Source organism: Drosophila yakuba, chromosome 3R (genome assembly GCF_016746365.2).
Source record: "Drosophila yakuba strain Tai18E2 chromosome 3R, Prin_Dyak_Tai18E2_2.1, whole genome shotgun sequence".
Taxonomy (NCBI): domain Eukaryota; kingdom Metazoa; phylum Arthropoda; class Insecta; order Diptera; family Drosophilidae; genus Drosophila; species Drosophila yakuba.
Window position 1 is genome coordinate 27,500,757 of NC_052530.2, and position 23,012 is coordinate 27,523,768.

Genomic DNA, 23,012 nt, shown 5'->3' on the forward strand with positions numbered 1-23,012 from the left:
CCACATACCAAGTGCTAGGTGGCGTCATTGTATTGTACTTACGTGCAGCTGATGCAGGGACCGCTCGTGGACTCGATCTGCTCGCCCACGCGGTAGGAACGGCCGTTGATCAGGCAGCCAGTGTGCTTCACCGCCTCGCCGTGCGAATAGTGCAGGAAGTGGGGCGGCAGGGTGGTGCTGGTGGTCGTGGTGCTCGTGGTGATGTTCAGCACGGCGGCCATGGACACGGGGCACTCGTAGCGCGGACAGCAGAAGCCGGAGATGGGCTCCTCGTGGCAGCCGGCGATTGGCGGCGGGCACGATTGCTGCAAGCAGATGATGTCGCTTCGGAAGCAGAAGCAGAAGTCGCAGGGATCGTCACGTGGAATCTGCTGGGCGGACACGTACAGCTTGCCGGCGTAGCGGCAGGTACCGGGTCCGAACACCTCCTCCTCGTCGTACTCATCCTCGTACTCGGGGGCGTGGCCGTAGGGCGGCGGGGTAATCGGCTGTTGCTGTTGGCTGGCCACCGTCGTCGTGGATGGTGCGCTGGTTACAGGAGCCTCTGTGGTGCTGGTGGTGGTAGAGCTACTCAATTTGACAGTGGTGTTCTCCTCATCCTCCTCGCCCACGCGGTCGCCAATGGCTGGCGCCGTGGTGGTGCTGCTGGCCAGGTGCGGGAACAGTGGGTGACCAGTGGTGGGAACGGCCTCTTCACTTGGCTGAGTAATCTCCGAAACTACAGCGGGCACCTCAGGCTCCTCTGTCTTCTTGTCAACGGATTCCTCCTCGGACTCAACGGACTCTTCATCCTCCTCCGTGGAATCCAAGCTGGGCTTCACGACTGGCTCCTGAGTGGTCTTCTCATCGATCGATTCTGGCTGCTCTGTTACCTTCTCTGGAGTTTCCTTCTCCAGCTCTGGCTGCTCTGTTACCTTCTCTGGAGTTTCCTTCTCCAGCTCTGGCTGCTCTGTTACCTTCTCTGGGGTCTCCTTCTCTGGCTGCTCGGTGGCCTTCTCTGGGGTCTCCTTCTCCAGCTCGGGTTGTTCAGTGGCCTTCTCTGGCACCTCCTTTTCAACCTCTGGAGCTGCAGTTTCTGGCACAATCTCCGCCTCAGTGACTGGGGATTCCGATGGTATGGCAGGCGCAGAAGTAGGTGGCTTCAGTTTGGCATCACCAGTAGGCTCATCCGTGCTAGTTTCCACATCATGGTCAGCTGGTTCGGTGCTCTCTTCAGCAGCATCCTCAGATACAGCAGGCTTCTCGCTACTTGGCTCCACATCGAAAACAACGGGGCTAACTGGAGCAGAAATCTTTTCATCATCAAGAGGAGCAGCTGTGGATGGAATCTTCTCCTCATCCAGAGCAGCCTCAGTAGCTGGGATCTTGTCTTCATCAAGAGGAGCTGCGGTAGCTGGAACTTCATCATCTGTCTGAGGAGCCACAGTGGCTGGAATCTTGTCTTCGCCAAGAGGTGCCGCTGTAGCTGGGATTTCGTCGGCATCCTGGGGAGCCTCTGAGATCGGAGTCTTATCAGAATCCTGGGGAGCCGCGGAAACTGGAGTCTTGTCAGCATCCTGAGGAGACACAGTAACGGGAGACTGGTCTTCATCTTCAGCGGACGTGGACGCAGACTCATCGGCGGTATGAGGAGCAATAGTCTGGGACATGAATTCATCCATTGGCTTCGTGTCGATTTCGACAGCAGATGGAACCTCCACTGAAGGAGTAGTAGAATCAACAGCAGAATCAGCGGCTGGCGATGCCACAGTGGTGGGTGCAACTGGAGACTCGGTTTTGTCTTGCTTCTCATCCTCTGGGGCGATGGGAATATCAGTGGACACATCAATGGATGTCTTTGTGTCGTCCTGGGGAGCAGCCACTTCCTTCTCATCGGCAACTGGTTGCACAGTGGTGACATCCTCGTGAACAGCAGGTGAAGCTGGGCTGGCAGTGGTGCTAGATTCCTCCTTGGTAGGAGCGACTGTGGATGCTTCATCGATGGGTCCAGAAGTCGCAGGAACAGGTTCATCAATAGGCTGCTCGTCAGACTCTGCAGTGGTGGCCTTAGTTCCGGACTCCACTTCTTGCTCTTCCTCGGTCTCCTTTTCGGATGATTGAGGAATTTCGGCAGCTGGGGCGATAGTTGGCTTGATCTTTTCTTCCTCCTCCTCGACAGGTGAGGCTGTGGTGGCTTGTTCCTCCTTCTCAATGTCTCCACCAGCAACTGGGGCCGCTGTGGATGACGCCACATCAGACACTTCGGTTTCAGACTCAGGGGTCTCATCAGCCTTCTTCTCGTCCTCGGGCTTCTGGTCTTCAGTTTCTGGTGTCTTGTCAGTGGAAGATGGTTCAGTCGACGCGGGTGTCTTGACTTCGTCATCTTCGGCAGCTTGTGGGAAGGCAGTTGTGACTTCTGGGCTCTCGACTTCCTCGTCGGAAACGGAGGGAATCTTTTCGTCGGACGGAGCGGAGGTATCCTCATCGGCGACAACAGGAGCCACGCTTGTGGACTTGTCGGCATCTTCAACTGGCAGCTCAGTGGAGATTTCGGGAACTGTCTCAACGGGAACTTGGGCAGTCGAAGAGGGCTGCTTGTCCTCAGGCTGCTCGGCAACAACTCCTTCAGTCGACGGCTTAACTTCTTGAGAAGATTCGGTAGATCCCTCTTCAATAGCTTCAGTAGATGCTGATCCCTCAGAGGATACATCCTGCCCTGTGGGTTGCTCCTTCTCTTCGTCCTCAGATGGCTCTTCTCCAGTTGGTTTCTGGACCACTGGTTTCTCCTCATCAGTTGGCTTCTCATCCTTCTCGGCGATAGGAGCGACTGTGGTGGCTTCTTGATCGATCTCAGTAACAGAGGGTTCAACACTTGGAGCACCAGTTGTTTCGTCTTGCTGCTTAATTCCAGTCTCAGTCGAGGGTTGCGGGATCTCGGCAAGGACATCCTCAGGCAGTCCCTGAATAGGAGGCACTTCATCAGAGGTTGTTGGAGCAGTAGTGGCACCAACAGTTTCCTCTTCCTCTTCCGGAGTCTGGGCAGGAGCTTCAGGTTTCTTTTCTGGCACCTGAGATGGAGTTTGAGCAGTAGAGGTATCCTCATCCTCCTCCGAAGAAGCAGGAGTTTCAGTGCTGGTTTCCTTCTCTACATCTTCATCGGGCTTGGCAACAGGAGCAGAAGTGGCAGTTCCTTCCTCATCGGGAGTGATGCTGCTTGTTGGAATCTTCTCACCAGCAGGAGCAACAGTTGTGGCCACTTCGGACTCAGGCGTTTCCTTGCTCTCGTCAGATTCGGGAGCACCAGTGGATGGTTCGGCAGCTTCTTCCTTAGTAGGAGCAGCAGTGGTAGCACGATCAGACTCAGGCTCAATCTCATTTTCAGCTGAAGCGGATGTAGAGGTTTCCTCATCAATGGGCTTTTTACCATCTTCGAACTGTTTCTCTCCATCGTCGACGGGTTTCTGTTCATCCTCGACCTTCGATGGAGCAGCGGTGGTAACCGCGGCGGGCAATTCCTCTTCAAAGATATCTTGTGGTAGCTTGGGCAAATTGGCCTCCTCATCATCACCAGCAACTGGCGCAACAGTGGTGACCTTCTCTTCGGCCTCGACAGTCTTATCAGTGCTTGGAGTCTTGTCCTCTTCCTCTTCAGCAGAAACAGGAGCAGCAGTAGTAGGAGCATCGATTTTAGAGTCGGATTCTGATGTTTCACCAGAGGTTTCCTTTTCAACTTCAGCGCTTGGTTCAGTGCTGATCTCAGCCTCAGTGGAGTCCTCTTCATCGACTGGTTTCTTCTCCGGCTGAGCTGGGGCAAGAGTGGGCAGTGGTGGTCCTTGCACGGCTGGCTTCTTGGTGCTAACTTCAAATTCGCTTTCCACGGGCTCAAAGGTTGCGGGCACGAGATCTTCCTCACCAGCGGGCTCTGTTTCATCGGAAGCAGAAGTCTTTGGTGGAGCAACAGTTGTGAACTTGTCGGACTCCTCAATCTCATCTTCAGCTGGAGCACTGGTGGGAACTTCAGGAACCTTATCAGACTCAGGCGCCTCAGTGGCCTTGGTTGAATCCTCCTCTGGTTTCTTGTCGAGATCAGCAGCAGGGAGCTCAGGAGTCGAGGACTCGGGCTCAGCGGTGCTAGCAGGAATTTCGGCAACTGGGATCTGCGCTTCATCAGTGGGTTTCTTTTCATCGGCAGGCTTGAGCTCATCCTCGCTAGAAATGGGAGCGAATGTGGTGGCCAGTTTATCATCAACCTCCTTCTCAGCAGTGTCGGCAAACTGGGCGGGAGTTGAAGCCTCTGGCTGTTCAGTGGGTCCAGCGTATTCACCCTCAGTCTTCTTCTCGTCCTCGGGCTGGGATTCTTTTTCAATCTCTCCCGCTGGAGTGACAGCAGGCGATGGTTTCTCCTTCTCCTCGAAATCGTCAACTGGTTTCTTATCCTCTTCAGATTCATCAATTGGTTTCTTGTCCTCCTCGGATTCATCAATTGGTTTCGAGTCCTCAGCGGATTCATCAGTTGGTTTCTTATCAACCTTAGCAGTCGTGGATTCATCAACCTGTGGCGGAATCGAGGTCACTGGCTGGATCTCTTCATCGGGCTTGACATGAGAAAGAGGCTGCTCAGTGATGCCAGTAGGCATGATGACATCCTTGGGAATCTCCTCCGTGCTGATCTCCGAGACATCCTCGTCGATTTTATCGTCGATCGTATCGTCGGGCTTGGCGGTGGATTCCTGATCCTGTTCAGCACTTTCAGGGCTCTCATCGCAAATGTAAGTGGGACAGCAACCGTCCACAAGATCGGCAGCCACGGTACATTTCTCCAGGTTGGCGGGCTTCTTGCACTCCATCTGTTCGCAGGCCACAAGACTGCTGATGCATCTGCAGGACACGTCGCAGGGTGCGGTAGCGGGAACGATGGTGTTGTTGGCGTAGGTCTTGCCCTCCACCAGACAGTCACCTTCGCCCGGAATAGCAGCGGGCAGATCCATGGCGGGCAGTGGCTCGGAGCTCTGATCCTCGGCAATTGGTGGCAGAGTTGGTTTCTCCGTTTCGAAGTCGTTGCGATTGTCAACCTTAGCAGTGGTGGATGGAGTCTCCTGGGACACTGGAGTGTCCACAGGCTTAGATGGTTCCTCTTGGACAGAGGGCTCCGTAGCAGTTCCCTCTTCCTTCTCAGAATCCTTCTCTTCACCAGGGGGCAGATAAACTGTTGGTGGCTTATCGGTAGCGGTCTCATCACTGGTTTCGGCCTCACTGGTGGTAGCTTCGCCATCGACAACAGGTGGCACAACATCAGATTTGGTGGGCAGATCAGTGGCGGTCTGTACGTCTTCCTCGTCCTTGTGATCCTTGTCTGCTGGTTCAGCTTCTGGCACCTCTTGTTTATCGACGGGACTACTGGTGGTGACTTCGACTTCAGCGTCCTCAGCTTCAGTGGAGGACTCCTCCTTGGGCTGCTCGGTGGTGGTGGTGGTGGTTGTGGTCTTTGCAGTTGTGCTCTGGACAGCATCTTCGACTGGCAAGTCTGTGGCATCCTGTTCCACCTCCTCAGCATAGTCTTTGTCGTCGGCAATAGGCGCAGTGGTGCCTGCTTCTTCCTTGTCTCCAGCTCGGGCAGGAGCACTGGAAGTCGTTTCAATTGCAACATCCTGGACACCTTCGGTCGAGGTGGCAATTGCTGGAGAACTGGTCGAGCTCGAAAGATCCTCCTCAGCGACGGGCACCTCGGTGGACTCTTCGCTAGTTTCAGGCTGCTCTTCCAGGGTCTTTGGAGTGGTGACCTTAACAAACTCCTCTTCGCCACTGACGCCGTCAGTTGGAATGGGTGTTCCGGCAATGGGTTCTTTCTCAGCCTCAGCGATTGGAGTTGTGGCAAAGTCCTCGCCTTCTCCTGCTGCAACTTCTGTGGCTGTCTCGGGTTCCTTGACGCCTTCAAAGTCGGATTTGGGAGCGGAAGTGGTGGCCTTAATGACATCCTCTTCGCCCTCACTGATGGGTTCTCCGGCAGGGGTGGTTTCCTTGACGATCTCTTCTTCTCCTTCACTGCTAGATTCTCCAGCTGGAGTGGTTGCCTTGGCGATCTCTTCTTCTCCTTCACTGCTAGGTTCTCCTGCAGGGGTGGTGGCCTTAACAATCTCTTCTTCTCCAGCAATGCTAGGTTCTCCAGCAGGAGTGGTTGCCTTGGCGATCTCTTCTTCTCCAGCAATGCTAGATTCTCCAGCAGGAGTGGTTGCCTTGGCAATCTCATCCTCACCTTCACTACTGGATTCTTCGGCAGGGGTGGTTCCCTTAACGATCTCCTCTTCGCCTTCAGTGCTAAGTTCGCCAGCTGGTGTGGTTGCCTTGACGAACTCTTCCTCTCCAGCAATGCCGGCTTGTCCAGCGGGTGTGGTTTCCTTGGCAACATCTTCTCCTTCTCCGCTGGCTTCCTCGGAGGATTCAGTTGGCTTGGGTGGCTCAACGTCGTCGATGGAGGTTGGCGCTTCAGTAGACTTGCCTTCATCCTGCTCCACACTTTCTTCAGGAGCTGGAGTAGCATCCTTATCCGCGTCACCTGCCGTTGGAGCTGTTGTTGTAGGTTTGAGATCCAGCTCTTCCTCACCACTGCCCTCACTTGGCTTGGGCTCCTGTTCCTTTTCATCGCTCGCCACTGGGGCGGAAGTGGGCTTGGCTTCATCTTCGCTTGCCTCTGGGGCAGCAGTGACCTGGACATCCTTCTCCTCGTCACCGCTTCCTTCCTCTGCAGGTGTGGGCTTGCCCTCTTCCTCTTCCTCGCTGGTTGTTCCGGCGGTTGTCGGCTTGACATCTTCCTCTGAAGGCGCTAAAGTGGTGGCCTTGACCACTTCCTCTTCAGGACTGGCCTTGGCTGGAGCAGCAGTGCTGACCTTGATGAGTTCCTCTTCAGTGACTTCCTTTTCGGGAATCTCGTCAGGCTTAGGCACATCCTCTTCGCCGCTACCCTCGGGCTCTGGAGTGGTGACGATCTTGGCGATATCTTCCTCGGCAGCTTCAGTGGACGATTCCTTCGACTCCTCGGTGGACGATGGTAGATCGATTCTGGAATCGGATGGAATGCCGGCGGTGGAGGATTCGGGCTCGAAGGAGAAGTCCTTCTCGTCCGTAACGTGCACTGGTGCAACCGTGGTGATCTTGTCCTCTTCCTCCTCCTCAACCTCACCGCTGCCCAGTTCGGCGGAGGGAATGGTGGCGGTCTCCTTATCCTTATCCTCGTCATCGATGTGTTCCTGCAGATCGACATCCTCCTTGGGAATCTCGGCATGAATGCCCTTGGTCGGAGCGGAAGTGGCACTCTCTGGCGTGGTGAGCTCAACAATTTCGGTGGTGGCACTGTCGTCCTCGCAGACGTAGTTGCTCGGACAGCACTCGCCCTCGGCGGCTGGCATTGCGCGACAGGACTTTCCATTGGCCGCCATCATGGGCACCTCGCACTCCTGGACGGCGCACACGATATCACCACGCATGCAGTAGCAGTGCTCGCAGGCATTCTTGCCCTTCAGGGAGGCACCATCCGCATAGATCTCGCCATCGTGGATGCAGTCCATGGTGGTGGCTGGTGTCATGGTGCTCTCCAGGATGAAGCCAGTGGTGGGTCGCACGGTAGTGGTGGTCGTCGTGGTCGACTGGTCCACAAAGTCCAACTCGTTTTCATGGTCTGAATGAATGTATGCAAGATTTTAATGCTGAGTAAAGTTCTTAGCTGGAATATCCTTTCGAAACTTACCGCAACTGTAACGCACTGGGCAACAGGATCCCTTGTTGTAGATGGGCAGGCAGCCGTCCACGTGCAGTGTGCACTCCTGCATGACGCACTTGGTCTGGTTGTTGATGCAGTAGCACAGTTCGCATGGCTTATTGGGATTCGATGGCACCTGGGCGCCCTCCGGGTAGAACTTCTCCTCGATGCTGCAGCCGAACTTCTCGGGAATGCTCAATTCGGTGCCGGGTTCCGGCGAGTGATACGGCACGTCCACGGGTACTAAAGCGAAAGGAGTCCCATTTAGTATGGTGCAAACTCAACGGGATTCTCCTGCTGGGCAACTCACCTTCGGGGCAGGTGATGATGGGGCAGCACTGGTCCTCCCGCTTCTCCACGATGCAGTCGTGGCCAATGGGCTTGGTGAAGGGGCAGACGCGCAGGTAGCACATCAGCATGCGGTTGTGGCAGGTGCAGTTCAGACATGGCTCATTGGTCATGATGCGGTCGCCCTCCTGGTAATGCGCATAGTTGTAGTAGCAGCCCTCTGCAAGAACAAGAGATATACATGATTCGAGAGTGAGACCAACTGGTTATCGGGGCCACAGCCTGGGAGTGTGTGCTCCAACAAACAATGCCAGCTCTATGTAGCTAATAAATTCCAGTAATTAGTTATGCAAGCGGGCCATCCATACTACTTAGTATAGTATACATAGTATGTGTGATTGGTGCTACTGTGTCGTTTGGGCCATAAATAAATCGCGGCTTAGCGCCAGTTGGCTGTCATAATCACGAAGCTATTGACAATTTTTATAGCTCATCAGTGTCGTTAGGCAAAAGTCAACTGTCTTAAAATATGCGCACGTCCACTCAGTCAGTGTTTTTCGTTTTTTTTTTTTCTATTTCGTTTTGACTGACTGGCTGTCTAATTTAGTGGCTGCCACCCGCAATAAATTTCACATCACATCATTAACACGTTAAGCGCCGCAGTTTCCCCGACTTCTGTGAACCGGCTAGACCATTTTTTGATTGAAATCTCGGTTTGGGCTTGCTTTGGGGTATGGGTATGGGTATGGGTATGGGTATGGGTATGGAGCTCAGCTCACGTTTTTCAGCGTGTCTCATAAAAAGGCAGCGCTTATTTCTTTATGTTTCCATTTGTCTTCGCCATGCGGTGTGCCTCTTCACACCTCGGCTAATGCGGCTTTATGACAGCGATTGGCTCGATAATTGGCCACCGATTAGCGGCTTACGACAATTATAATTAACCACTTTGGGCACCGGATCAATCACATTATAATATCGATTAAAGATCAAAGAAAAGGGTGCACTCTGTGTAAATATGAAAATGGCAGGCTGGCTGGTAAATCGGTCACATCCGCATTGTTTGGCGAATTGGTAATCACCATAAAACACGAATGGGGAACAGATCCGAATGCATTTTTATTAGGCTCCTGTTCCTGGGACGGCGGTTATGGCCGCCAGTTAATCAGCTTCTTTCCGACTTACCCGAATACTGTTGGATCTCCGTGTACTCCTGGACCGGGGCTGCAATGAGAAGAAGGTAGACGGAATGTTTATTATTTAATGAAATGCCATAGTTGCAGTTCCCCCCATTACGGCGGGAATTTTACGATGGCCATATCCGTTAGCCATCGCCATCGCCATCGCCATGACCATAATAAATTAATTTATCGATTGCCCCGCGAATGCCGAACTCTAATTGTGGCAGCATGCAATTGAAATTGGCCAGGGAGCTACGTAGGCCGAGTTTGGCCCCCTTTGCCCAGTTTGATAGCCTTGGCCGTGGCATGATAACAGGGTCCAAAAGCCAAGAGCAACACCAAGAGCAACACCAACAGAAACAGCAACACCAACACCAACACCAAATTGCAGCAGCAACATCTTGGCTCTGTATGCGTGCAACGTGTTATTACCACATAATCAAAATGCAGCCTGGCTAGCTGCAGCACTGCATCCAGCTGGCAACTTGGCACGTAGCGGCCATTCTGGCCAAGTAACGCTGGCTGCGTGTGTCCCACACTTGGCCAACTGCATACTGGCCCCCTTGCAAAAATGGCTCAAACAAATTGTCTAAGCTGACAGTTGGCCAGGAAGGCCAGTTGTTGCTGCTGCTGTTGCTGCCACTTGTTGCAGCAGAAATGATTTGACAAATTGCTGTTTTATGAATTGCTGCTGGCGGTGCAGCACGACTTTGATTAATTGTGTCCAGTTGAAGGGTTGACAATTTCTTGAATATTTCACATTTTAATTTCCGCATACCTGTGGGGTGGCCAGTTGGCCCAATGACTCGGCTCTTTGCCCAGCTCCACATTTAAATCGAAGGCGGAAGGCAGCAGGCAGAAGGCCAAGAACTGGCCCATACAATTTGGCAACAAATTGCTGGCGAAACAACAATGAAAATCCTAACGGCAAGTGCTCATAAGCATGAATTTGGCCGCGAAGTTGCCTCGAATCCAGAATCCAGAATACAGTCTACTGAATCCCGACTCGCCTCCGAACGGCAGCCACAAATCAGAGTAGCAATTTCGAGCTGGAGAAGATGGAGGCACCAGCTCCAACTCCAACTCCAACTCCATCTCACTCGAAGCTAACGGATGTAAATTACATTTTATGCGGTAAGAACAACAACACGACTTCGGAGCCTGGCAACGCATAAAAATTCACACATTAACTGTTAAGGATTGCCGACGAGGGATCCCCCTCCAAAAAAAAAGGGGGAGTGGAGGAAGTGTTTCCCCCATTTTTGTCCCCACTTGACCGAACTTGAAGAGAATTTGGCCGCGGACTTGGCGGCAATGGGAGTCAATCATGTGGCCGGTGTGGCAGCAACTGGTAGGCCAAGACAATCCCCCAGTTGCACGGGGCAAACTTATGCAACAATTTTGCACTGCGCAAGTGCAACAAGTAAAACAAGCCGCATATACATCATCATTACGATGGGGACGCCTCAGTTGCTCGGCAACTGGCGGCTGGCGAGGATGATGATGATAATGATGGCTATGGTACACATCAAACATGGTCGTGTCGGTCCAACAAACAGAAGTCAGTCAGTCAGTTAGTCAGCCAAGTTGCTGCTGTTGCTGCTTGTGCTGTTTGTGCTGTTTTCTGCTGCATGTGGCTGGTGTTGATGTGGATGCCACAGCAGCGCACACTGTGCCAAAAAGATGCTACTCAACTTGTGCTGAAGTTCGGGCTAATGGAGTGTGTGACCTAAACTAGTATAGTTACTGATTTCGACACTTATTTGGCTTGTTGCCAGTAATTTAAACTATTATTTGTATATAATATTCCTGATTGTTAACTAGTGATTTTTCGCAGTGCAATGCGGCTTCTTCGTGTGCTCAAGCCAAAGCCAAAGTTGTTGGCGGCTCTCGGCCAAGTCGTGCATTTTGTTTATTCTAGGAAAGCGCGCGCGCACCGCCTCCGCTCCTCCAGCTCCACCATCGCCTCCTGCTCTCCCCATGATGCCCCCGTTACCCCCACCCACCTGACCATGGCCATGGATTGTGCTGCTACAACAAGTTGAATGACCCGGCGCGCATGTGTGCAAAAATGTGTACACAAACCATAAAATACGAGCCACAAGCACTGGCAGCCTTACTTACATAAGTAGGCCTAGGTGCTCCGGCTCTGGGACTCTGGGATTCGGACCAAAGTCACTCTTGCTCCCATGGTCTTCATGGTCTTAACCCAAACCCAAACCCAACTCCCAAAACCCAAACTGAGAACCCAAGTTAGAGGCACGCCTTTTGCTGGTTACGCTTTATTATTGAGTGCTGTAGGTGGACTCGGTTGCCATGGGGCAGATGCGAAAAAGTGGAAGTTTTCCCAAATAGACCCGTGTTGATAGCCGTATACTTTCCCCACCGAACAACCACCAACTACTGGGGCTATGCGGAAATGCAGGCGAGTGAAAATATTTGCCATGCCACAAATATTTCAAAGATTACAAAATAAACACAAATCTCTTTGCCGGCTTGTTGTCCCCAAATGCGTTTTTACCGCTATTCCGCAGCTGCAACATCAGCAACTTCTTGACCACACCCACCTCCAACTACCTCCAACCAACCATCTCCATCCAGGAATGAGAAGAGTAATAGGAATGGGTGGAGTACGACTGGATCCTATAGCAATTTCTCACCCAGCCAGCCTGCGTTTATCTGCCTTCTAATTAGATGCAACCAAAAAAACAAAAAAAAAAAATAAAGGAACAGAAATAACAATGCCTGTGGCAGAGGAGCAATAAATCGATCTGTAATTGCCAGACTCCTCTGGCCAGCAAAATTTCCATTGCAGAAACAATTTCCATTTTCCCTGGCCTTGATCACATAATTTCCATAATGCCGAGCAGATCAATATGGAGTGAGCGACAAGCTAACAACCGAGCTGCCTTCGAGACCCGCAGCTCGGGCTCTCCATCCCCGTATCATGTCCATGCATCAATGCTGAAAGCAGCCGCCAGGCAGCAGCATCACCAGCAACTTGCAACTAGCTAAAGGCAGCAGCAACATCAGCAGCAGCAGCAGCAGCATCATCAACAGCAGCAGCAGCAGCAACTAGCAACATCAGCAGGCGCCCTAACAATGCAACTGCAACTGCAACTGCAACAGGAAGGCGGCGGTGGAGGCCTTCCAAGCAAATGAATTTGCGAGTAATTTAACATGATTATGTCGGCGACAAGGTAGCAATGTAGACATCGAAGCTCCTGCTCCTGCTGATGCTATTGCTGCTGCTGCTGCTGCTGTTGCTGCTGCATCTTTTGCTGCTCGATTGCGACCAAATTGGACGCAGTTGCGCAAGGCTAAGAAGAACTAGTAGGTTGGCTAGGGCGCTACCTTGGCGTGACGCTGTGTTTTATTACCAAACTGGAGGAGGCTGTGGCTGCTGTGGCCCAGGCCATGATTCCTTCTAAGTAAATTATGCCCGATGGTCATGATGCCGCGAATGGAGATGAGGCTTGAGGATTGGGGATTGGGGACTGCGGCTGGGTATGCCATAAAATTGCACCAGTCGAAGGCTGTGCTTGCTCCATCTGCTGCCGGCGTGCATATGAAACAATTACCAAGGCTAAGGCTATGGCTATGGCTATGGCTATGGCAATGACTATGGCTAGGGCAATATCGGCGGAGTCTAGGCCTATTTGGCCCGTCTATATGTGGACATTGTAATTGCAGGCGGTCCCATGGGCTCGTGGTCCTCCGAACCCATCTCATATGCATATTTATGGCTGGCTGGCTGGTTGGGTTGCTCGGTTACCCGATGTCATTAGAGAGTCAGGGCTTGGTATGCTTGTCAGTTTGTCAGTTAGTCAGTTAGCTAGCTAGTCAGTGGAGCTGGAACTAGTATTCCTGACTGCTTAATAGATAATAATGAGTCTGGCCTTGGGCGCTGTAATTAAGCAGTTAAGGGAGGAGTCGAGCAGCAGCAGCCCAGCATTCTTTCCCACAGTTCCTTAGTTCCCTGTTTCCTTAAGCCCAGAGTGCTCGAGTGTCCTGGCTTTGATTTGTTTTGATGGCTTTTGCATGGCTTTAATGAAGACTCCTCCCCCTTCTGCCAGCAATCAATCCATCCGCCTGTCAGTGCTCCCCAGACTTTGACTTTGGCTAATCACTGCGCTGGTTCTCTGAAGGATTGTTTAGTGGTGCGCTCGAATATATCATAATTTTTGTTTGCGCAATTTTGCTTAGACAAATTCTGATGGCCCCAATCCGCCAGTTGGGTGGAGTAGTCATTGCTGCGCGGTCAATTATTACACCGCTAGCTGTTATTGATAACAGCGCATTGATTACAGCAATTGCCGAAATAATAGACTCGACCAACGGGAGATTCCGATGCAGATCCAGATACTGCTGCTGCAGTTGCAGCTGGAGTTGGGAAGCTGGAGGTAGAGCTGCTCCACCGACAGGTGATGGATGCCCATGACTCTCCTGTGCCCGGCAATCATGGCCAGCAACAAGTTTTCCCGCCGCGCATGCGTAACTGTTTATTAATTTGCACTGGAAAAACTCTCACGACTTGGTGTCCTTCCTGGACGCTGGAAAAAGCCGCGATTCAATTAAGTGCCACTCGAGGAGCTAATTGCTCGCTGACTTTTGTTTCCCGGTTGTGTGGCTCCCCCAGTCGATTTGTATCTAGCATTCAGTATCTAGATGGCATGGCATGGTATCTAGTATCTCCTCCCACGCTGGCACGGCATTTAGCTAATGATCGGACACCGAAGATAGTGCAGGTTCTATGTTCTAAGTTCTCAGTTCTCTGGTCTCTTGGTTCCACATTGCAGAAAGCTGCGTGTCCCACAGCCAGCCGAAAGCCATAAAACTCAATGGCCCAGCTAGCTCGCACGGGCACTCCATACATCATACGCCATGTGCAGAGGAGATCAGCAAAGCGATAATTATACAAAGTATTAGTTCAAGCGAGAGCGTCTGACTTGGCATGACCCGTCGTCTCGAAGTTGTAGACGGGATCGGATCGGATCGCAGATGGAGCTGGTGCTGGTGCTTTGGAGCCATGTAGCTATGGAGCTGTGGAGCTGGCGGTTGCCATGCGTAAAGGTGCCAGCCAGCTTGGCGAGTTGATTGAACCCCGCCAGGCGTTAGAATAGGGCTAGTACCAAGGGGCTCTAGGGCTAGATGGCAGATCTAGGGTTACACAATTGAAAGAGAACGCTCCCAGGCGACCAAGTCATTGCACCTGCCAGCGAGATCTCCCCTTTTCCAGGCAGTAGATCTGGTTGTGGTGCTCTATCTTTGCTAATTACCATCAGCTAGCCGAGAAGCCTTTGTCTTAATAGTGTCAAAATGAATTCTAACACGCCAACTTAGCTCGTCTTGTCTGCTAACTAGCCTTCTGCTACACGCAGATTTATTTAACTAGGCAATTAGGTAATATTTGGAAATTAATTACATTTAATTTAACCATTGAACAATTGTGCTAGTATGCAACATAATCTCAAATTTTGAACTTTGAATCTGTTGCTAAAGATCCACTACTTTAGTAGATAGCAATTGAATCAGAACTTCTTTTCTAAGTGTAGCTTCTGGGCAGCCAGCGAACCGAAAACTTCACCTCCCTGGACACCTCTCCTGTCAGGAGTTCCATTGCATCACCAGCAGCCAGTTGGCCATCATTGTCTTGTCTTTGGGCTTGTTAGCGTGCTGACCAGCTTAGACGGCGATGATTAGCAACTGGCGCCAGGCAGAATGTCTAATTGAGTGCCCAACCGATGTGCATCTATGGGCCAGTACCCAACTAATCTGAACCGAATCCATTCGGTTCTCCAGCACCATGCTCTCGTCATAAACGGCAATTAGCAGAGACAAAATGGCAAATTGGGTCAGGCGGCTGCTAATTGCCATAAATATGAATAAAAGCCAGCAGTGTTGGCCGTTTAATTAACATTTTGAACACGTTTTTGCTTCGACAACGTGTTATACAAAATCCGAATTAGCATATTCACGCCGAGAAGTAAATGCATAAAATGCCAAAACAGAAATAGCCAACTGGCGACCACGACAAGTTCAAGTTCAATGACATCAAACAATAATAGGGAAATACACTCGTAGCAGCAGCATACATAATATGAGCCATGATTATGGCATCCAACTTATAGCCATCGTAGCTATATATACCCCTATACCATTCAGATTGAAGGTGTCTGTATCGTTCGGCATCGCCCTGAGAAATCCCAACTGGTATTGTATTACGTATATGTAGCGTTTTGCTCTACTAAACACAACAGCAGCAGCAAGATATTCATTTGCATTTCCAGCTGCCATTGTGGGTTTCTCCAAGCCAAATAGAAATTACAGCAATCATTGGAAACCATTTCATTGTCAAGGTGAAAGGTGCACGAGGGGCATAGACTTCCAGAGTCGAGGCGTTAATGGCCAAATTGTGTAATTGCAATTGTAATTTCAGCATGACTTTGGTCTTGGTTTATTCGGTTTTCAGTTGTCGGTTTTCGGTTTTTGGTTTTTGGAACTTCAATCTGAATGTAGCCAGGTTACCGTTACACATCAAATTGCCGCCAGTTAACCGCAAGCCTATTTACTTAAGTGAAATTAGCCCCCGACCTTGGCGCAGGAAGTTGGGAATTTAGATGCTGATAAAATCGGAACGAAGAACAATCTGAACTTGCAAGTTTCCGCCTCCGATTCTGGTTCACACGCTGCTCCAACTTCTGGCCATTTAATTGGAGAGTCAAGTGCAGCGAGGCACTTGTGTAGCTTGGAGCTCAGAACATGGAACTTGGAACTTGGATGTCGGAACTCGGCGGCCCTTTGGCGGCGTGGTCATTGCCCTCGCCCCCTCAAAATGATGCGGGAATTGCGTGGGTCAGATCAGCGCAAACTAAGTGGCTCTGTGTACGGGCATTTAAGCCGAACAAATGCGTCTTTTATGAGTGTCTCGAGCCCATGGTCAATTTATCATATCAACTCGGCAGACCGACTTACCAGCTGCACTGGGAAAAACAGCTCAATTTCCACTTAATATTCGACTTAAAAGGTAGCAATTTCAATATGCACACTATGAACGATATGACCAACTTTTGAACTTGGTTTGTCACTCTTTTATACACTTTTGTAGAAGACATAGAAGAACATTTTCTCGCAGTGCACCGCATCAGTCACAGCTCAGATTTGGCTTCACACCAGCGCGATTTTGACAAATAGTTGGACATCTGGGGGAGGCTACGTTGGTGGGCCGAGCGAGGCGAAATGAAAGGAAAGTCGTCTGGCCGCTTAGCATAAATGCTTATTTATGGCCAAGAGTCAATTGGACTTGGAGCTGAAGTTGGAGCTGAAGTTGGAGTTGAAGCTGGGGGAGCTGAGGGATCTGGCGATGGGCGGTAGTCTCTAATTGTGTCACTGTCGAAAGTTTCTCCGCCCCCCATTGGCGAATCTCACGTTCGGCAGAAGCCACCAGTGGGCAGTCGGCGATATTGGTTATTGGGGATCCCAAAGCCCCAATCTCTAAGTCCCAAATCCCAAATCCCAAATCCCAGACATAGCCGTTCTTTTGGGGTTCGTGCGGGTTGGCCCGCAAGTTCGTGATCTCCGGCTCGCGTACTTGTTCTCTAAGTGGCTACGAAATTCCACAGCCACGCAGGCAACACATCTTCGGCATCGCCATCAACGCCATCATCGCCATCATTGCCATATCGGTCAATGGTCAGCGACTTTGGCCGGTTTTTGTTTGACCAGCGAGAATAGTAAACAGCAAACAAACTCGGACTCGTACTCGTACAATGTATGGAATGGAATGGGATGGCCCCCGGTGTCGTCGGGGTGTTTGCATATATGAAATATTTACGAGGAGGTGGAGTAGGAAGCTGTGGGTCCCCATTCCGTTGGAATGGTATGGTATGGTATGGTGTATGGCCAATGGAGTGGTGTGGTATATGCCACCTTACCACCTTACCATTTTACCATTTGACCATTTTACCATTTACCATTACCTGGTGCTATCAACGGCGATAAGCCCGATAAGCCGGATCCGCCGGGCCACTTGACATTGAACCTGGTCCGTGGCAGAAATGTTAATTATATGCGCGTGGCTAAGACGATGACTGGATCTTGATTAACGCTTATGCTCGAGGGCCCGATGATGACGATGCTGCTGATGACATCAGCGGGTCGTGCAATTAATATCAAACCATGCTGTACCTGGGCTCGAGCCACAGCCTCATCCGTAGCCTTAACCTCAGCTGGAGCTGGAGCTGGGGAGTTTCTTGAAGCCTGGCTAGAAGTTAATACAAGCTAATTAGGCACATCATCGGCGAGCATCATCAGCAGGGTTCTCTGAAAGTTAGATGCTTCCGCAAAACTGCCATAAAGATGGCAGTGGCCGTAAAGCGGCGATTTATATGCGCAATAAACAAAAGTATTGAAGATCTTCGTGCGGCGCACTAATGCCTTTGTAATTGGCCATAAATTAAGAAATCACAAAAACTGGCAATGGGCCACATAAAATATATTTGAGTGCCGAAATCGGATAGCAGCTAGATCGCTGGAAAGGATGGATGGACAAGGTTCGATGACCATCATCGCACTGGTGTAGGTGTCAATTGCCATGGCCAGAGCAAAAGTAAGCAAAAGTATCTGGAAGATCGGAAGATCGGAAGATTGAAAGAGCCCCAGAGCAGGTGTTCTTCTTGCCATGATTCTTTAATAAGCATGAGAAAAACAAGAAACGAACTCACGTTCGAAGTTGATTGATGAAAACGCCCCACCGAGCAAAAACGGCAACAAAAAATATAAAAAAAAAAAAAAATGGAAAGAAAAAGCCAGAGCCAAATTGAAATTGCCGTCTTTACTTCGTGGCTTATAAAATAATGATAATGTGTGGCGGCTACCGTACCACTTGGGAAGATGCTCGCTCGTTTTTATCGACCTTGAGCTTGAGCTTGAATTAAGGCTCCAAGCTGATGGCCAGTTCAAATTGCATAACTCTCGAAACGATTTGGATATCCAACCTGATGGCTGCGCAAACAATTGGCATGGATAAATTGTTCGATTGATCGATCCATCGATCGATGTACTACAGCTTTTGTTATGACGCAAATGCCACTTGTTGTGAAGTATACATGCTATATGTATATCATATCATATCGGAATAGCTATAGCAACTGACATTTGCGCTAGTACCATTGATTTATGGCTCGCAGCTGTCGGCGGCGGAGTTAGAACTACACACATGTACATATGTACATGTAAACGTAGCCGAAAGATACAAATGTATCTGTTGAGTCATGCTCGTATCTATAATGGAACAATTCAATTACCAGGCCCTGCTGGGAAACTCTGCACGTCGGCGGAGTTCATCAAACTCGCCATGGAGCCGGGAGTCTGTGCCCGAGTCTTGAGTCTCGAGTCCGAGTCCATTAGGCCGTTTTGTTGGCCCGGCTTGTTAGTGTTACCGATTTGTGACTGTGTGTAATAATCAATAAGTAGGTGAGAAACCCTGGCGGGGGCAATCTATACTTAAAACAGCTTTCCCCCTTTCTGCTCGTCCATTCACAAAACCGTATCCAAATTCTTTTCCACTTTATTTCCCTCGTTGTCAGACAGATCCATTTCCATATGCACCTCGGACATGTGTTAATGAAAATTCCAAGAATTCTGAATGCCCAATGCAGGCGAGTGTGGAGTGTGGAGTGTGTTGTGTGTTGTGTGGAGTATGGAGTACCCACGAATGTGGGTCAACGAGCTGACTATTGTCGCCTATCGTTTTGACTGGGCCAAATCAGTCAGTCAGCCATTCCGACAGTCAGTCAGTCTTTGGTCCATGGAGCTGGCAAGCCGAAGTTCTCAGTTCGACGGGACTGTCGAAACCATTGCCATTGCCATTGCCTGTTTATTGAAAGCCCATTAAACAATGGCTCTGACTTTGGTTCTGACTTTGGTTCTGGCTGTGGGCCTTCTACGGTTATGGACCGGATGATTGGTGGCTATACCCTCGAGTGGCAGTAACTACGTTTCGGTTTTGGCATTCGTTGACCGATATTTGGTATATTCTGAAGGAATATCGAAAACCCAGCCCATGGAAAACGTATTTTTTTTTTCTTTTTGGGTTTTATTTGACTGTTAGTTCTGTTTAAACAAGTCGTTAAATCGAACACGCCCAAAAGAGCCAGGAAGACACCGTTGCATCGCCTCTTATTGCCCGGGTAAATGTGAAAGTTAACACATTTTTCTTCATTTTTTTTTTTTTGGCCAGATGAGCTGGGATAATGCAGATCGCCAGTTGGCTGTTAATGATGATGGTCGAGGCCATTAGCACTTGCTTTTAATTATGTGCCCGAATTTCAGTTCCACTCGATTTCAATTAAACACATTTCTATTTGGGACACCACCCTAATTCGATTTTCGCCCTCGATTTTCGCCGAAATGCAACAGACTTTCATTCATTTGGCTGACCCCTAACCCCTGACCCCTGACCCTGGACAATTGCAAAAGGGCAGCTGTTGCCAGCTGATGGCAATTTGCCACAATGGCTTTAATTAGTGCGAAGATCCATGGATTCGCTGAATTTATGGCAAAATAATAACCAAAACAGATAGCACAGATGGGCTAAGTACGGGGTACTTAGCTGGCTAAACATAATTCACGTTGACATAATAAACCACTTACCGGCTTGTGTGGGTATCAAAGCCATGGCCAGCAGGACGAGCGCCAGATACAGCAGCTCCTCGAGTCCCGGCGGACTCGAACGTCTTCTAGTCATCTTGTGGTTGTAACTGCAATGGAAAAGGATTCGAAGTGGACGTGTTTAGTACGGGTTAACAAAGGCGTTTGGGGTGTGGGTGTGGATGTTTGACATTCTTGCGGACAGGCCATTTAACCCTTAAAAAAACCAAACAATCAAATCGGGCGGCAATATGTTCCTTAAACGACTGGCACTTCATTAAAAAAGCATGACAAGGCGCATGCCGCCCTCGAAAGCGGCGTGTCTCAATTTATTTCCTTGCTTCTTTCACTCATTTTTATTTTCATCCTTTCATTTTGGGTTTTCGAATACAATTTTCAATGGCCGCACACAAAAGCAATTTACGAGCACAAACAGCAGAAAAGCAGAAATTTTCGGGGGCGGCTGGGAGAGTTGACATGTGAGCCACCAAATACCAAATACCAAAACCACCACTAGCATCCCTCCTCGCATGTCCTGTACTATGATGCGTTGTGTCCTGTCCCATTTCGTTTGGTCGCCGTTCGTTTCGTTGTCGTCCTGACTGGCTGTTTTTCTTCAATTGTTTGCGGAAATCACTTGTTTGCCGATTTGACAGATGTGCAATTTTCCCTGACATGCCCTCGCTGTCCCTCAAAAACTCAACCCTCCTCCGGCAATTCTCCTCCTCGTGCAGAGGTCAAAAAATCGCTGGATTTGTATCTGTATCTCGACTTCCTGCGCTGCTGATTGAAAATGTCAGGCGCACGCAAAAGAAAAGTTCCCAAAATTGGACAACACTCCACCCCACCAGCTACTTTGATTTGATTTCCTTTTTCCCCGCACCTCGAAGATCCGGTGATCCAGTCGTTATAATTAGCAGGCGACCAACGCCACATATCCAACTAAAGGTATAACATATCCAACATAGTTGGATTTATTTTATTGTCGCCCTATAATGGCATCCACACATACGCTTCATATTTTCATTTATTAGCCCAGTTCGCTTGTCGGCTTTTATTTGCTTTATGTTACTTTAATCAAGTCCCAGGAGATGCAACACGTGATTCCATCGAGGGGTTGCTCCCCTCCTCCTGCGAAGGTTTCCATGTCCCAAAAGTTTGGGGGGAATGGAGTGTGCTGAGTGCTTGTTTGTTTCGGGGGGCGTGGCTGGGTGTGGGTGTGTTATGCAATTTTATACATTCCATAAAGCAATAAAACTTCCACCTAAGCACAATGGGTTCGCAAATGGCGGAGTGTTGAAATTAATGCCCGGATTTTTGCTACAAATAGTAAGGGATACAGCACAGCTTTCTTATTTGTTTCCTATTACAAAATAAATGCCAAGTTATTTCCTATTACAAAGTAAATGCCAAGTTATTATACTTTTTAAAATTCTTGACCATTAGCATTTTATAGAATATGATCATACATGATTCATGCTGTGTGGCACAATGGATATCAGATTAATAGATGGCTATCCGTTGAATTGCGAATCCCATAGTACCGAACTTGTCGCAGGGGGCATACCAACAGGGCTGCTCCTCGGTGGGCTCCCCATCCCAGCTGGAAATCTGAGTGGCTTCGGTCTTCCCACTCCCCTTAGCTCAGTTCGCTAACGAAACAGGCAAATAAAAATCGGCTAATGCTCGACTACTCAGGCTGGGGCTCATCATAAATGCGCGAATTGTGCTCATTAAAATGCAGGCAGGTCGGGTGGCGGTATGTGAGATGGGAGGATGGGAGGATGGGGGATGTGGGATGGGGGCTTCCCCGGGAGCCACAAATAGCACTGCTGCGTGCCGTGGCAACAGCGAAAATAACAAGGGGTATGCAACACACGAAGCTGCCACGGTCAGGTTGAAAGATTGCTCCATGGAGCTGGGCTGCTGCATGTTGAATGTTGGATGCTGTGTGCTATGTGCTGTGCTGGCTGATTCCGATGCCAAGACAGAAGACAGAAGACAGAAGACACCAGCATCCTCGTCTGCTTTGCAGCCGGGGAAGCGGCATGTTGATGACGAGTTGACATGACGAGCGACAATAACAATAATGATAATCTCACACCGCGCTGCGATGCTAAAGATGATGATGATGATGATGATTGGGATGAGGTTGTGGATGAGGATGAGGATGGTGAGCCCGACTGACTGACAACGGAAGCGACACAAACTGGCTATTAGTTGCCGGCCAAAATGGCACTTGTTCTAAAGCTATTAGCAACACACGAGCAACATGTTGCTGCTTGCCAACGAGCAACTACCAACTAGCAACTAGCAACTGTTGCAACCATCAGGAAAGCAAGCAGCAACTTGTTGCGGTAATTATTCTGCTGCGGCTAAATGGTAAACAATTTTTATTCTTTCGTATTTCTGCAGCATTTCAGTATTTGGGTTAAGACCAAATAAAGGGGTGGTCACCAAGCCAGCTGCCTGGCTGGCCATCTAACCATCTAGCAGCCATGTGTGTGACACAAATTCAATTTGTGAATGAAGTGACCAAAAGCCGCTGCACTCGGAAGATGGAAACTTTTACCCAAAAAGAGGCAGGCGCTTGTTAACTTGGCCAACTTGGCCCGGGGCGTATATCGGTCATGGGAAATTTGCAAGATTTTTTTTTTTTGTTTTCATATTCTGTGCTTTTTTTTTGTGTTTTTTTTTTTTGGGAAACTGCTGGCAAGGGCAAGGCGAGCAATGCATCTTCATCCAACAATGGAAATGGCCAAGTGCGTTATGAAAAATGTATTCAGGTCCAGGCGAAGTCTTCATGCGTGAAGAGTGCCGGTCGCTATTTGCATAAGGAATATGCCATCGTATGAAATGGTATGGTATGGAATGGAGAACTCCTCCTCCTTGACCGGGTCGCAATGCCCACAAAGGGTAGCCAGCGGACAGGCTGGGAAATTGCCAGGGGAGCTGCAGCGGCAACTGCGCATGCGTGGAGTTGCAGTTGCAGTTGCAACTCCCCGTTTCTAGTACCCATTTCTCATCTGTGCAGCTGCAACTGCAACTCAGCCCAGTTCAGCTCTAATATAAATGTGTGGCAAACAAACGAAAAAATTTACATTTTACCAAGGCAGCAGCAGACGGCCTCAATGGAGGGTGGGAAAATTTCCCAGCTAGGCCAT

At 49.9% G+C, this 23,012-nt stretch overlaps 1 protein-coding gene across 3 annotated transcripts in view; it reads right to left on the minus strand.

The window, feature by feature from the left end:
* LOC6538615 (titin homolog) overlaps positions 1-23,012 on the minus strand; it is a 39,397-nt gene that overhangs the window by 1,814 nt on the left and 14,571 nt on the right. For 2 of the 3 annotated variants that reach the window (XM_039375640.2, XM_043207118.1), the window contains 5 exons: positions 19,852-19,958; positions 9,203-9,241; positions 8,043-8,240; positions 7,721-7,975; positions 43-7,651 (listed from right to left, as the gene is read on the minus strand). In XM_039375640.2, the coding sequence (XP_039231574.1) occupies positions 43-7,651; positions 7,721-7,975; positions 8,043-8,240; positions 9,203-9,241; positions 19,852-19,945 (8,195 nt within the window). In that variant the 5' untranslated portion in view covers positions 19,946-19,958. The remainder of the gene's footprint in view (positions 1-42; positions 7,652-7,720; positions 7,976-8,042; positions 8,241-9,202; positions 9,242-19,851; positions 19,959-23,012) is intronic. The other variant, XM_039375641.1, reaches the window with a different exon arrangement.